The sequence below is a fragment of the Panthera leo genome, chromosome D2 (genome assembly GCF_018350215.1).
Source record: "Panthera leo isolate Ple1 chromosome D2, P.leo_Ple1_pat1.1, whole genome shotgun sequence".
Lineage (NCBI taxonomy): Eukaryota > Metazoa > Chordata > Mammalia > Carnivora > Felidae > Panthera > Panthera leo.
The window spans coordinates 60636471-60652500 of NC_056689.1; the positions used below are offsets into that span (position 1 = coordinate 60636471).

A 16030-nucleotide genomic window follows, 5' to 3' on the forward strand; every position below is an offset into this window, starting at 1 on the left:
CCTGGGCCTTGTCTTCCTCAGGTTATCAACGGAGTAGTTTAAATGGATTTAAAGTTAGCTAAGGTCAACCTCCGCTAGGCGCATGCGTTCCTTCCTTTTCCCACGGGGTAAGAGACACCACCTCGCTTCCTTCCGCTTTGCGTTTCTTTTGGCCCCAGCGACTCGCCGTCGCTCGGGAGGAGGCGTTCACTAGATGAAGTGATGGCGACTGGGACGCCAGATTCTCAGGCGCGATTCGGTCAGTCTGTGAAGGGGCTCCTCACAGAGAAGGTGAACACCTGTGGTACGGACGTCATCGCGCTCACTAAGCAGGTGCTGAAGGGCTCCCGGAGCTCCGAGGTGAGCTGAGAGTGGACTTTCCGGCCCGATACCCCGGGGGCCCTGAGTCTTCCATAGCTGTGGGAAGAGGTGGGGGGGGTGGGGTGGGTGGGAAATCGCGTTTCCTCCTGGGAATTGTAGGCTGTGAACTGCTCTGCCGAGGAGTAGAGCTCGTTCGCGAAGGGCGCGTGTTGCATTCTGGGGTGTGTAGTCTCAGTGGGATTAGCGTTGTAGGGAGGGAAAGAAATGGGCCGGTGGGAATCCGCTGTAAAGTGGAGATTGCCACAGGGCAGCGGAAAAGGTAGTGGTCCCAGCCAGTTCCTAATTTGTTTCATGGGGTTGTTTCTAGGGAAGGAAGATCTTTCTCTTTCTGCCTGCCAAATTCAGCATGGTTTTGCCCTCAACATCTCACATTCTTTCCACACTTTTGTGCATCGTCTATGGATTTGTTCTTTTCTGATTTGTCTTTCTGGCCATATTCTTGGTTTTCTGTCTCTTAGATTAGCTTTCTCCTTTGCCCCGATTTCCCCTTCATCCTCTAGCTGTTTCCATGAATGGAGTCATATGATGACTTTTCACACCAGAAAGTTTTATGTATGTTCACTTTGTATCCAAAAAAAAAAAAAAAAAAAAAAAAAAGACCTATTTATTGTACTCTTAGATATTCACCCATGAGAAATGAAAATATATGTCCACACAAAGACTTGTACATGTGCATAGTACCATTATACGTGATAGCTCCAAACTGGAAACAACCCAAATGTCCATTGATAAGTAAATGGACAAACAAAATGGTTCTGATGGCTCAGCCATTCCACTCCTAGGTTTTTATCCAAGAGAAATGATTACATGTTTCTCATTTTGTTACGCACATAACGTCTTATCTAAGTTCCTGTTTTGGTTTCTTTAAACTGGAACAACATCTCGAATACATCTGTGAAACAATCTGAGTACAAAGTCTTTAGATATTTGTGAATTTCTTCTATAGACCTTTACCATTGTCTTGCTCATAATTAACTCAATAGCAGTGTCTTAACTGCTCATCTTCAAGTATTGCTTATTTTCAACTTAGTTTTCATAATAATAGTAACTCTGTCTCTTTTAACTCCTATTTCATCAGTTTCTATATTGTTTTATTAAGTTATGTAATTGTAGTAACAAGCGTAATATGGCCAGAAGCTTTTGGACTTGCATATGAATATTCATAGCAGCTTTATTCGTATTAGTTTAGGGTCCAGTAGAACTGTCTTTACAGAATTACCTTTCATTTTATGTCCTTAGCTTTGATTGATAGAGACTACAAGAAACAACTGTATGAAGAAGCATTTACTAGAATACTATTATTGAAGTCACTGATTTGGTGATCCCGAGTATGTTTTGTGTGAAGTTACACGTTATATACTCATTTTAGGATTCAGTATCAGAGGAAAGTCTACACACACACACACACACACACACACACACACACACAATTAGGTATAAATTGCCTTGAATCTTTTTGGAGGAGAAACAAGGTATAAATATATAAGTTTAAAAAATAGTGTTCATAGTTTTTTTTTTTAATGTTTATTTTTGAGAGAGAGAGTGTGAGTGGGGGAGGGGCAGAGAGAGGGAGACAAAGAATCTGAAGCAGGCTCCAGGCTTGAGCTGTCAGCACAGAGCCTGACGCGGGACTCGAACCCACCAACTGTGACATCATGACCTGAGCTGAAGTTGGACGCTTAACTGACTGAGCCACCCAGGCGTCCCAATCGTGTTCATAGCTAGCCACCAGTATGTATTTGATGGCTTGAGCAAATGGCCAAGAAAGAATTCTTGAGATGTCTTTGGTGCAAAAAAAAAGTGATTTTATTAAAGCACAGGGTTAAAGCACGGGGACAGGATGCGTGGGCAGAAAGAGCTGCACTGGGGTTGTGAGGAGATGACTGATAATATACTTTTAAGTTAGTGGGGGTTGGGGATAGCATAAGTCTCCAAGGAATTTGAAAGCAAGGCTTTCAGGACCTTGAGGGGACAGCTGCTGTTAAGATAAGGTTACTTTTAGTCTTTAATAAAACAAAAACATTAAGCAAGTAAGGTAGCCATGAGTTCTTTGAGCAAGGTCATGCTCTGCATGTTTCAGGTGTCTTATCAGTGGGCTGCAAGCTGAAAGGAGATTTAATTTATGTTACTTTTCTCTTGGCTTGCCAACCACCAGTATGTATTGGACATCCATATTCATCATAATAAACTTAACCATGTGCTGGACATTGCTGTGTTTTATGTAGCTTAATTCATTAAATCTTTATTTACATAGAGGAGGTACTTTTCTTACATAGAGGATACAAAGAGGAATTTAATTTGACCAAGGTTACAGAGTAGCTAGGAAGGGGCAGAACTAGGCTGAAACCTAGGCAGACTGGTTCTAGGCACCACTTCTTGGGCACCACTTCTCATGTGGTAGGAGGTGGTTAAGTGGCCAAAAAGCCATGGTGTCACCATTGACTACCCTAATGTCACTTGCTCCTTTCTGTTCCTCCTTGTGTGTTTTTCACATGAGATTCTTCCATAGTAGATTTAGAGTGGGTGCTTAGTGAGTGGTGTGAATTGAATTAAACTGAAATCAGTCCCTCTTTCTGTGAGGATTGACTCATCATCTGTCAATTCTCTGACTTTTGCCTTTTATTGGATCTCTTACATGGTACTTATCACATACCATATTGACTTTTCATATAGTTACTTACGTATTTTTGCCATTTCCTTTACTAGACTATAGATAATTTGGAGTATCTTATTGATTTTCTTTTTTTGTCTTTTTTTTTTTTTTTTTTTTGTAGTATATATCAGTACTGTACTTTATTCCTTTTTAAGACTGAATAATATTGCATTGTATGTATATACCACATTTTGTTTATCCATTCATTTGGTGATGGAGATTTGTGTTATGTCTACCTTTTGACTTTGTGACTATGCTTCAGTAGACATGTGCATATAAATATCTATTTGAGACCCTGCTTCCAATTATTCAGGGTATTTACCTAGAATTATAATTGCTGGATCATATTCATATGGTAATTTTATGTTTAACTTTTTGAGGAACCACCATGCTGTTCAGCACAGTGTACCATTTTTATCTATCTATCTGTTTATTTTTAGAGAAAGAGAGATAGCACGAGCAGGGGAGAGGAGGGGCAGAGGGAGAGAGAGAGAGAGAGAAAGAGAGAGAGAATCTTAAGCAGGCTCCATGCTCAGTGTGGAGCTTGACGTGGGGCTCCATCCCATCACCCTGGGATCGAGGGTTAGAGGCTCAACTGACTGAGCCACCAGGCACCCCTCATTTTTTATCATAGCCATCCTGATGGGTATAAAGTGGTGTTGATTTGCATTTCCCCAGACTAGTGATGTTGAGCATGGTTCTTGTTCTTATTGGCCGTTTGTATGTCTTCTTTGGAGAAATGTCTATGAAGGTCCATTGTCCATTTCAACATTGGATTTTTTATTTGAGCTGTAGGAGTTCTTCATGTATTCTGAATGTTAATCCCTTATCAGATATTATTTGCATATGTTTTCTCCTATTCTGTGAGTTTCCTTTTCATTTTCTTGATAGTGTCTTGAGCTCAGTGAACTGAATCTCCTAGAGAAACAATGTCTTAAGTGTTTACAGTTTATTTTCACAGAACAACCTCTGCCTCTGATTTTTTGGGGTCTAGTGGCAATTGTCTTCTCCAGGAGGGTACTCCTTTCTGTTCCTTAGACTTTCTTCTCCATCTCTTTGATTTGATATCATGTGGCCCAAATTGTTTCAAAACCACAGGGCACCTCCTTGGGGTCAGTCCTGAGGGAAAGGAAGCTCTTAGTCTCATTGTAGATATGCAGCCTGATTTTCAGTTTCAATCCTTCTTGGCCCTTAGGGCATTGCTTCTCTTTTCAACAGTCTCCATGTGGCTGTTTTGTTTGATTCGCTGACAATTTCCACGTGTAAAGCTCTCCTTCCACAGCATTCATGTAATCAATATTTATTGTCTGCTATGTGCCAGGAACTATTCTAGGCGTAAGGGAGAGAGTGGTACACAAAAGGAGCAGACCCTGTACTTAGGAAGCTTACATTTTAGTGAAGAGACAGATAAACAAATGAACCAAAAAATCAGGTGGTGGTAAATATTACGAAGGAAAACTAAACTGGGAGTAGAGGGTGATGAAAGGGTTTTCCTTAAATCGGGTGATCAGGGAAGGGCTCTCTGAGGAGGGGACATTTGAGCAGACACTGGAATGAAGTCAGGGAGCAAGCCACGTGGACGGCTGGAGGCAGAGCGTTCCAAGTAGAATAAGTGGCAAATGCAAAGGTCTTGAGATGGGAATGTGTGCAGGGTGTGCAAGGAGGCCAGTGTGGCCGGAGCACCAAGTGGGGAAGAACGTGCCAGCCTGTGCCCTCAGCACAATGAATGCATATGACTCTGACGCTCCTTCTGTGTGTGCCTGCATGTGTCCTCCAGTCCAGTTGTGTGCTGAGTAAAGGGTCCGGTGTATTTATCCTAAACCTGTGTAAGGTGTATGCCTACTATTGTAACCACATTATTTAATGCAATAATATGGAAAATGATTAACTAGAATGAAAAAAAAAGAGGGATGGTATTGCTATGAAAACTAAGCTGAAAAATCTTGTTGAAGACGAGGAGCTAACAAATAACTCAGTAACAATACTTGCTGAAGGTGAATAGCTAAGATTGCTGTTGAGTTACTTATGAACAAAACAATGGTAACAGCCTAGGGGGAAATACTCAAGACGTTGTTCCACTTTAAAGAAGCCCAAACCGGACATCTTCGATGGTGGGTTATGATGTGTTATGTGCGTGGTTGGTTTATGCAAGAAAATGATGCAGAATGCCCGTGGATGCATCTGTCATCAGAGAAGGGGCCTTGGCCCTGCATTGCAACAGCTCCTGCATTCCACAAATCGTGAGTCTCCTCAAGTCTATCTTCTAAATGATCGCTCCTCCCACCCCCTTTAACTGCCTCTTCCGTGGCTCAGGCTGCTTTCCTTGCTTGCCTAGACTATGGCAGCGTTCTTCCAACCAGTCTCTCTGCCTTCAGTCCCCACTCCACTCCATCCTGCTAGCAACACTTCAAACACAGTAAATCCGATGAGGCTGGACCTTTAGTCTCAGCTTAGAAGTCACTTCTTTTAGGAAGTCCTCCCTGAACTTCTGCCCCTGTAATGGGTCAGACACCCCACCCCCCCATGCTCTCAGGTCATCTGGTGTTTCCCCATAAGCAGTTACCACAAGGTATTGTAGTGCCTGTGTCTTCTTTGTAACACCACATTGTGAGCCCTGTGAGGACAGGGGCTGTGTCTCTCCCTGGTGGATCTGAGCACTTAATAAACATGCGGTGACTGAGTGAATGAATGAGGAAGATTCTGTTCGAACCTTGTCTTTCTGCCATCAGTTTGTCAGTCACTGTCTCCCATCTGTAGGACTTTGGAATTTGCCACTTAAAAGTGGTCATAGGGAGGGAACAGGCACTCTGATGCATTGTAGATGGGGATACAAAACGGTATAACCCTAATGGAGGGGAATTTGGCAGTGTGTAGCAAAACTAAAACCCTCTGTTCCAGCAATCACAGTCATGATTCTGTGAGTCTGTCCCAAAGATACTATAGCAAAAAGACACCAAGATATATAAGATATTTTTTGTAACGCTGCTTATAATAGCAAAGACTGGAAATAGCTCCAAAGTCTACCCCAGACGACTAGTTGAATAATCTTACAGTGACATTTCTGTATTTCTTTCTTTATTTACTCACTCACTCACTGACATTTTAGAGAGAGAGCACACGAGCAGGGGAGAGGGGCAGGGGGGGAGAGGGAGAGAATCTCAAACAGGCTCCACGCTCAGTGCAGAGACTGACACTGGACTTGGTCCCATGATGCTGGGATCATGACCTGAGCCGAGATCAAGAGTTAGATGCTCAACTGACTGAGCCACCCAGGCTCCCGGCTTACAGGGACATCTGCGGAGTGGAGTACTCTGCAGCCGTAGAAGAACAATGCGCAGATGCGGTATATGTTGCTGCAGATCTGTCTCAACATATATTTTCAAGTGAAAATAGCAGGGCAGAGAAGAGTGCATGTAGAAGGTTACATTCTAAGTAAGGAGAGGAGATTATATACATATGTCCACTTTTAAAAAGAAACAATGGGAAGATAAACCCAAAACTAAAACACACACACACACACACACACACACACACACACACACACACATTTTTAAAAAATTGAGTAGGCTCCTTGCCCAGCATGGAACTTGAACTCACAACCCTGAGATCAAGAGTCACATGTTCCACCAACTGAGCCAGCCAGGTGTCCCTAAAAAAAATATTGATGCGTAGGGAGAGAGAATGGAGAGGGGAAGGGACAGGGATGGAAGGTCTTACTTTACTGCTTTGACTTTAGAAGCACATAAAGGTTTATTAATTTTAAAACAAAAATGGAGATAAATAACAGTTGCTGTGGGGGAAATTATCTGGGAGCTGTAGCAGGGCTGGTGCTCCTGGTGAATTTGAGGTCATTGGTCCACTTTTCATCAGAATCTCTCTGACCCAAGGGAACAGGGACAGTGGGTAGGACACATAGTAGTAGCTCTTCTTATGTGGTTGGACTTAATGTCTTCCAGGAACAGGGTGCGACAATAGGCCAGAAAGTTCTGTCGATCTCTTGGCTCTCAGTGCCCACTGAGTCACATCTTTGTAGCCACAGGCCACCCACCCAAATCAGAGCTCAGCTTTTGTGCTGTCAGGGCCCAGCTATCAGCTATGGGAACTCATCAAAATCTGCATCCACATTTATTTCCTTCCTTCCTTCCTTCCTTCCTTCCTTCCTTCCTTCCTCCCTCCCTCCCTCCTTCCCTTCCCTTCCCTTCCCTTCCCTTCCCTTCCCTTCCCTTCCCTTCCCTTCCCTTCCCTTCCCTTCCCTTCTTCCCTTCCCTTCCCCTCCCCTTCCCCTTCCTTTCTTCCCCTACCCTTCTTCTTCCTCCCTCCTTCCTTCCCTTCCTTCCTTCCTTCCTTCCTTCCTTCCTTCCTTCCTTCCTTCCGCTTTCTCTCTCTCCCTTCTAATTGAAATGTAGTTGACATACAATGTTACATTAGTTTCAAGTTTACAACACAGTGATTTGCAACTATGCCTATAGTTGTGCCCACCGTAAGTGTAGTTACATTTCTCCTTGTCTCTGCCTGGCCTGTCAGCCATCCTTCGTGGGATGCTTTCCCGTTTCAGCCCTGAGCTTCTTGTAAGGCCTTTTTTGTTCTGTGTCTCTCATTGCATTTCTAAACAGCTGTATTCTTACTATCCTTTTTAGCTCTACCCTAGTTGCTGCCCCCTCACTCCACCCCACATCTCAGATTTGTCTTTAAGAAACCAAAAGGTTAAGTTCTCACTGGGCCCGTGGAGCCAAAGTTTTCTTTGCAGATTTCTTTCGGCACTTGGCTAAGAAGGTACGTGAGGAGCTCTGCAGTTCTGGAGCTCTTGATCTCAGAGGTGGAAAAGAGGTGGAGCCCATGCCACAATGGCCAGAGTGACCGTGAAGTTGGATTTTCAACGCGAACAAATGGAAAATTATCCTCTGTTACATTTGGAGTTTTTGTAATTGTGGGGGGCGGGGAGGGGAGGAGAGAGGGCGGCGGTGTAACAGCTGCAGAAAGAAGATGACAGGAAGTTCGGAGATTTTGATTACCACTTTATTTTTGTCTTCCAGCTGCTAGGTCAGGCAGCTCGAAACATGGTACTACAGGAAGATGCCATCTTGCACTCAGAAGATGTAAGAAACACTTCCTTTTATGATTTGGGTTTGATATACATAATTTGTGTGGCTACAGGAAATGGAATGTATATATTTCTCTTTTTTGTGTGTGTTGTTGTTTTTTAATGCAGAGTTTAAGGAAAATGGCAATAATAACAACACATCTCCAATACCAGTGAGTATGCCCTCTCCAGTGACTACTTGCTACAAAATCATTATCCTCAGGCTGCCCCCTGTGGCCTTTGTTCTTCAGCACATTTTCCTGTGAAGGCAGGAGTAAAAGTGGGGTTAGTCAAGGATGAGCTCCTTCTGGAAAAGCTGGCTGAGACTGCAGAAGAGGTTGGGGTGTGGGGTGAGATCAAGAACAGGAACTACATCTGGTGAGCCTCTCTGTATCTCTTTGAGGGCTCCTCAGAGGGAGAGACTGTAAGCCCCCTGAGGGCAGGGCCCACACCAGGACCACGTTAGCACAGTGCCTGGCACCCAATAGGCACCGAGTCGGTATTTGTTGATTCCCTGTGCCCAAGGTCTCTCCTGGGGAGTCTGCTCTTGCACTAGGGGATCAAGTGTAACTCTGACCTGTATCCCATAGTCTCACGTATGACCCAGCCCCGGCTACATATAAATGATCCCGGAGACTTTGAAATATAGAGAACCCCTTCTCTGTTGTAATTTTGGATAAAATTATAGTTAGCTTTTCGTCATATTTAATTTTGCTTTATATTTTATATAGTTGATATTATACTTATGTACCTACTGTACGGTTAAGAGTTCAACCCTTGATATTTAGGCAGCTAAATGTTCGTTCTTGGGGTGTGCGCATATCAGGTGTGTGACCACTAGGTTGCACATTGCGGACTGAACGTGAGCCATGCACGTGCATGGTTTTTGCACCACCTCCCTTGATCTGATAGGGTATCGTTACCTGTTTAGGTTTAGAATCCTTCTTTTTAGCAACCCTGCACTCAGATGTTGAACAGAGCTTCAAGAACACAGTCTTAGGCTAGAATGAACAGAAATCCAGAATGTGACAGAAGCTGGAGATTTATTCTGCCTGTGTATATCTAGCCAGAAGTTGCACTAGTCTTCTGAGATTTTTTATGTTTATTTTCCTCTTTCCTTTTCTGATTTAGGCAAGAAGCTATTCAGAAGAAGTAAGTAACCCCAAAGGTAGGGGATTTGGGAGCAGGGAGCAGCAACTAAAGCAGGCTGCAGGGAATTCTACTTGCGGGCTGAGGATCAGTGTGAAACTCTGGTTGACATATGCCCTTAAATTGACATATGCTCTGGGATAGCTTATTCGGGGTATAAAGAAGACAGTACAGTTGACCTTTGAACAATATAGGTTTGAATTACACAGTTCCACTTACACACAGATTTTTTTTTATAAATACAATATAGTATTGTAAATGTATTTTCTCTTATGATTTTCTTTTTTTTTTTAATATTATTTTTATTTTGTGTGTGAGAGATAGAGAGCAAGTGTGCCAGTGGGGGGAAGAGCAGAGGGACAGGGAGGGAGAGAATCTTAAGCAGGCTCTCCATGAACACAGAGCCTGACTCAGGGCTCGATCTCTGTCATGAGATCATGACCTGAGCTGAAACCAAGAGTCAGATGCTTAACCGACTGAGCCACCCAGGTGCCCTGTCTTCCTTATGATTTCCTTCCATTCCTTCCTTCCTTCCTTCCTTCCTTCCTTCCTTCCTTCCTTCCTTCCTTTTTTTCTTTCTTTCTTTCTTTCTTTCTTTCTTTCTTTCTTTCTTTCTTTCTTTCTTTCTTTCTTTCTTTCTTATTCTTCCTTCCTCTTCCTTCCGTCCTTTCATTCATTCATTCATTCATTCATTCATTTATTTTTGAGGGAGAGGCAGAGAGAGAGAAAAGAGAGAGTCCCAAGCAGGCTCTGCACTGTCAGCTCAGAACTCACGAGATGTGAGATCATGACCTGAGCTGAAATCAAGAGTCGGATGCTTAACTAACTGAGCCACCTACACATCCCCTTATGATTGTCTTAATAACATTTTTTCTCTAGCTTACTTTATTATAACAGTGTAGTATATAATACATATACAACATATGTGTTAATTGACTGTTTCTGTTACCAGTACGGCTTCTGGTCCACAATAGGCTATTAGTAGTTAAGTTTTGGGGGAGTCGGGTTATATACTGATTTTGACTGTGCAGGATATCAGCGCCTGTATATCCCCTATGTTGTTCAAGGGTCGACTGTATATTTCAAAGGTATACAGTAGGTCAATTCACTGCTAGTAAAGGCTTTCTAAAAATTACAACGTGTAGAAGCCACCATTAATGAATAGAAAACCTTCTACATTGATAATATTCATTAAGTAAATTAAATGTGCTGAAGTCAGTAAACAGTCTTGTTTTTTTGAGTGGATTAAATCTGTCCCTTATAACATCGGTTATCTCTAACTGGTTTTACAAACCCTTTTTTTTTTCTTTTCTTTTCTTTTTTTTTTTTTTTTACAAACCTTTTTTTCATAGTTTAAATTTCTGGGACCCTAGAGGACCAATATAAATTTTGATTTAGCTTCGGGAGTACTTCTGTGTTAAAGTACAAACTGAAAAAGAGAGGTCTTTATTGCTCATTCCAGATAAACCTTTTTTCTCTTTTCTAATTTCTAGTGTTGAGCAGTCTTCTGATCTACAGGACCAGCTGAATCATCTGCTGAAATAGTGCAGCTTGTAAGAGGGCAAAAGCACTTCTGTGCCGACACTGAGAAGGAAATCTTTTACTTAACCACTGTGCTATGGGTTTGACTTTCCATTTTCTTCTCCAGAAGTTAAGTTAGAACAGATTTGTGATGGTGTATAATTCCTCCTGAAAGAAGCTAGGTGGTTGAATTTTGGAAGTACTTCTTGAAGCAGAGTAACCCATGGTCTTATTGAATTTTTTAATTGCTCTGTTTAGTTTGATGTTAAAGTAAAATTAAAAGAGGTCTTAGTTTTTCCCCTAGAACTTTTATATGTCAAAAGCCACATCAACTAAATATGATCCTTAAGCAAATACTGAATAATGTTTTAAATTCAGAATTAGGGATTCTATTGTGAAAACATAGGACTAATTAATATTCTTTTTTAAAGACTTTTTTTCTTTTAATCATACATTCAGAAATGGTAATAGGTAATACCTGTTCTTTCCCTTCCCTTCCCTTCCCTTCCCTTCCCTTCCCTTCCCTTCCCTTCCCTTCCCTTCCCTTCCCTTCCCTTCCCACTCAGAGGAAATACTTATTTTATTCATTGTAGCAAATTCCTGAATGAAAGGTAGGCAAATGGTATCATATCTGGCCAGCTGCAGTCTCCTCCCTTGACTTGTATTCCTTAGAATTTCTTTGTTATTACTTTTGATTAATTGGCCTTGGGTTCATTTAAAAATTTTGCTAGTCATCAGCAAATTCACTTGTAGAACATTACTGCCAAATGCAAAGGCAGTTGAATTACTGGGAATGATTGCAGCATAGGGTTGTGCCATGGTGAAAACCTTATGTTTTCAGATACTTACCCATGTTTATTTAACTCATCTTACTAAAAGGTATTGCCTTTGAATGTCTTTGCTTTGTTTGAATTTTAAATGGGACTCTATCATGTTCTAGTTAGTTCTTCACTAAGGAATTGGGAGAAAGCTGACAGGAAACTGGTGTCTTCACTGAAAGAAAAAAAAAGCAAATAAGAGTCCAATTTAATTCATATTGTATATCGAGCCAGCTAATCATATTGGATTGTATTTATTTCTCATTTTACCTATACACATTAATTTAAAGTAAAAGAAAAAAACTAGATACGAAGGAATTCAGTTATGCTATTCATTCAGTAAACACTCATTACAATTATTAAATGTAAATGGGCTCAGTTCACCTTCAAAAAGAAGGGTCACAAATTTCCAGCAAATGTCATGTTAAGAGTAAAACATTTGAGGGGTGCCTGGGTGGCTCAGTTGGCTGAGCATCTGACTCTTGATTTTGGCACAGGTTTAATCTCATGGTTCATGGAATAGAGCCAACACTGCGAGCCTGCTTGGAATTATCTGTCTCCCTCTCTCTCTGTCCCTGCCCTGTTCCCTCTCTCTTCCTCAAAAATAAATACATTTAAAAAAAAGAGTAAGACATTTGAAGCATTATTGGAGGATGTTACCAACACTGTTTCTATTCAACATTTTGCTGGAGGCCGTATCTAGTGCAGAAATTAAAAATAAATATGGGGCACCTGGGTGGCTCAGTTGGTTAAGCGTCAGACTTCGGCTCAGGCCATGATCTTGCGGTGAGTTTGAGCCCCGTGTCGGGCTCTGTGCTGACAGCTCAGAGCCTGGAGCCTGCTTCGGATTCTGTGTCTTCCTTCCTCTGTCCCTCGCCTGCTCACACACTGTCTCTCTGTCTCAAAAATAAACATTAAAAATTTATTTTATTTTATTTTATTTTATTTTATTAATTAATTTATTTTTCAATATATGAAATTTATTGTCAAATTGGTTTCCATACAACCAGTGCTCATCCCAAAAGGTGCCCTCCTCAATACCCATCACCCACCCTCGCCTCCCTCCCACCTCCCATCAACCCTCAGTTCTCAGTTTTTAAGAGTCTCTTATGCTTTGGCTCTCTCCCACTCTAACCTCTTTTTTTTTTTTTCCTTCCTCTCCCCCATGGGTTTCTGTTAAGTTTCTCAGGATCCACATAAGAATGAAACCATATGGTATCTGTCTTTCTCTGTATGGCTTATTTCACTTAGCATCACACTCTCCAGTTCCATCCACGTTGCTGCAAAGGGCCAGATTTCATTCTTTCTCATTGCCACGTAGTACTCCATTGTGTATATAAACCACAATTTCTTTATCCATTCATCAGTTGATGGACATTTAGGCTCTTTCCATCATTTGGCTATTGTTGAGAGTGCTGCTATAAACATTGGGGTACAAGTGCCCCTATGCATCAGTACTCCTGTATCCCTTGGGTAAAATCCTATATTTTTTTTATTTTTTAAGGTTTATTCATTTTTCAGAGACAGAGAGACAGAACGTGAGTGGGGGGAGGGACAGAGAGAGAGGGAGACACAGAATCCGAAACAGGCTCCAGGCACTGAGCTGTCAGCAGAGTCCGACCTGGCGCCCGAACTCTCGGACGGCGAACTCATGACCTGAGCTGAAGTCAGATGCTTGACCGACTGAGCCACCCAGGCGCCCCCCACCCCCCGCCAAAATTTTTTTAAATCTCGGGTATAGAGAATATGTTGGAGGATAATATTTTTTAAATAGTGAAAACTCAAATTCTATGCAAGAAAATTTATGTGACGATACCTAAGCTGTGCTGTAAAGTAAAAAAATCATGCTTTATAGCTCTATTTTAGGGAGAAGGGTGGAAATTTTTTTTTTTAAGAGGTTTGTGGTTAGAACTTAGGAAATCAAAATAGAATAAGAAAACCAAGCATGCATGATAAAAAATTTGAGACATATATGTCATTAATTGATGCTTATAGATTAAATTGGTAAAGTATCAGGGCACCTGGCTGGCTCAGTGACTGGAGCATGCGACTCTTGATCTCAGGGTTGAAAGGTTGAGCCTTGGGTGTGGAGACTACTTAAAAATAAAATCTTAAAAAAAATTAAATTGGTAAAGTATCAGCTCAATCATAAAAGTACAAATTAGTAAATTTTTTATTGGATGGGAGGTACATAGAATACATCAATTAGATTGTAAACGCATGATTTATCAGCTTGATGCTAAAAATTTGAGTACTAGTATCAAAATGTCTGGTTCCTTATAAAGCTGTAATATTATAAAACTGACATTTAAAAGAGAATATGTCCGGGGGCACCTGGCTGGGTCAGTTGGCAGAGCATGCGACTCTTGATCTTGGGGTTGTGAGTCCGAGCCCCACACTGGGACCAGAGCTTACTTAAAAAATTTTTAAAAAGAAAAAAAAGTCATTTGCTAGTGATAGCTTTCCTGAGACTTTTCCAAACTATCAAAGAACTTCCATATACTGCCAAAGTATAGAAAATGATAGTAAGATACTCAGTTCATTGGCTGAAGTAAATATGACTTTCATTTTTATGTTAATTTATTTTTAAAGGTTCTATTTTTAAGTAGTCTCTACACCCAGCATAAGGTTCCAACCTACAATCCTGAGATCAAGAGTCACATGCTCTATCAACTGAGGCAGCCAGGTGCCACTATGACTTTCAATTTTAAAAATTTAAGTAAAATAGGGGCGCCTGGGTGGCTCAGTCGGTTGAGCGTCTGACTTCGGCTCAGGTCACGATCTCTTGGTTTGTGAGTTTGAGCCCCGCGTCGGGCTCTGTGCTGACAGCTCAGAGCCTGGAGCCTGCTTCGGATTCTGTGTCTCCCTCTCTCTCTGCCCCTAACCCACTTGCATTCTGTCTCTGCCTCTCTCAAAAATAAATAAACATTAAGAAATTAAAAAAAAATAAAGTAAAATAAGAAAATTTGGGAGATTCTTATTTATGAACATTGATGCAAAAATCCTAATAATATCTCAGAAAAATTGAACAGAGAAATATTTTTGAAGAATTGCTAAGATAATTCCAGAATTATGAAGTTGATGTAACAGCTGCAAAACACATTACGTTAATAAGAAACATTAAATCGTATATCACTGTAATATACACCAAAAGGCATTGGAAAAAATTAACTTCTATTTCTAATTAAAACTATATAAAATTTTTTTTCTCTCCAAAGAGTTCTTTCTAATGAACCAACATGGAATATTTGGTGAGAAGAATCATAGAACCCCAGAATCTTAGAGCTGTACAGGTCCTCAAAAGTGATTGAACTCAGCCCCACGTTTTACAAACGAAAAACATGACCGGGGACAGGAAATGATTCACCCAAAGTCACTGAGTTTGGTGATAGGCCTTTTGAGTACTAGTCTAGCTCTATTATCTGCTACTTTCCTTATAAATAGAAACAAGGGTGCTACTTGTCATTTCTAGTATTTAACATAATACAAAGGAAAGCATGTTGGAAGTAATTTACCATTTACCCCTGCAGTTGCATTTCTAGCAAGTAAACATCCAATTTTGGGGAAGCCTTTACTGAGGGATGCTGGCCATTTTGAAAATCTGCCTCTCTGGACCATTCTGTAATTGTCAGACCAGTAACTTCCAAGGTGGGGTATGTGGAGGTTTGTGCAAGGCTGTCCTTGGAGGCAAGGGAAGAAAATACAAAAATGTCTATGTATGTTTACTTTTTATCTTAAGAAACTTAGCTTTTGCTAATATTTAAAATATGGCTTGATATGAGAGGTCTGATTTCATCTCCATAACATACTGATCTACACTAGGCCTGTTACTTAGCAGGGGTGATATTAAAAAAACAAACAAACAAAAAAGAACTGTGGCTGATGCCCTGACCAATCAGAATGAACTATGGCTGCAAGCACTCTGGTCCCAAATCAGTGCTGCACCCTAGATACCTGAGGGGAAATTGGGAATAACCCAATTTAAGTTGTTGGCGGTTTGCTTTCTTGTGATTTATCTGTGTGTGGTGAAGTGGATTAAGGTTTATCAGATGATTCTTGTAAATAACCATAAGTTGAAGATAATACATTAAAGTACCGTGAGTGAACAAGTGGAAAATGGTAAAGCCTTTCCTCAACTCCCATTAATCTGTTCCTTCAAGATAAAGATAGCATTTTAACAATGAGTGAGAAAGTGACTGCTTTCCCTAAAGGGGCTCATTTTATGGAGACTGTGTGTTGAAAACTAATATTTGAGTGTTTTTACCATTACATGATTGCCAAGAAACTGACACCTATAGAAACACTCATTTTTACACACTTAATAGTTGGAAATATTCTAAGCTATAAAAATATTCCAACAAGGATCGTTTTCACGGGTTTAATTTGTTAAAATGTCAAAATACAACACTTTCCTATTAATATTTAACAACAACTAATTGACATCAGGGA

General features: G+C 40.9%; 1 protein-coding gene and 1 long non-coding RNA gene across 2 annotated transcripts; one reads left to right on the plus strand and one right to left on the minus strand.

The window, feature by feature from the left end:
- The first annotated feature begins 164 nt into the window (after positions 1–164).
- On the plus strand, positions 165–11889 carry BORCS7 (BLOC-1 related complex subunit 7). The gene is made up of 5 exons (XM_042908749.1): positions 165–339; positions 8047–8109; positions 8223–8266; positions 9225–9245; positions 10736–11889. The coding sequence occupies exons 1-5, from the start codon at positions 202–204 to the stop codon at positions 10785–10787; spliced, it is 318 nt and encodes a 105-aa protein (XP_042764683.1). The 5' UTR covers positions 165–201; the 3' UTR covers positions 10788–11889.
- LOC122202390 lies at positions 8214–11683 on the minus strand. Its single transcript, XR_006194630.1, has 3 exons — positions 11613–11683; positions 9017–9094; positions 8214–8353 (listed from the first exon to the last, which is right to left on the minus strand). It is a non-coding gene; the product is annotated as an uncharacterized LOC122202390 (long non-coding RNA).
- Positions 11890–16030: the final 4141 nt, after the last annotated feature.

Bases quoted from the DNA above. Each gene is read 5' to 3' on its own strand.
- BORCS7 (XM_042908749.1), top strand. From the start codon at position 202: ATGGCGACTGGGACGCCAGATTCTCAGGCGCGATTCGGTCAGTCTGTG. The intron at 340-8,046 runs GTGAGCTGAGAG...TTTGTCTTCCAG, and splicing joins AGGGCTCCCGGAGCTCCGAG to CTGCTAGGTCAGGCAGCTCG. The intron at 9,246-10,735 runs GTAAGTAACCCC...TCTAATTTCTAG, and splicing joins CAAGAAGCTATTCAGAAGAA to TGTTGAGCAGTCTTCTGATC.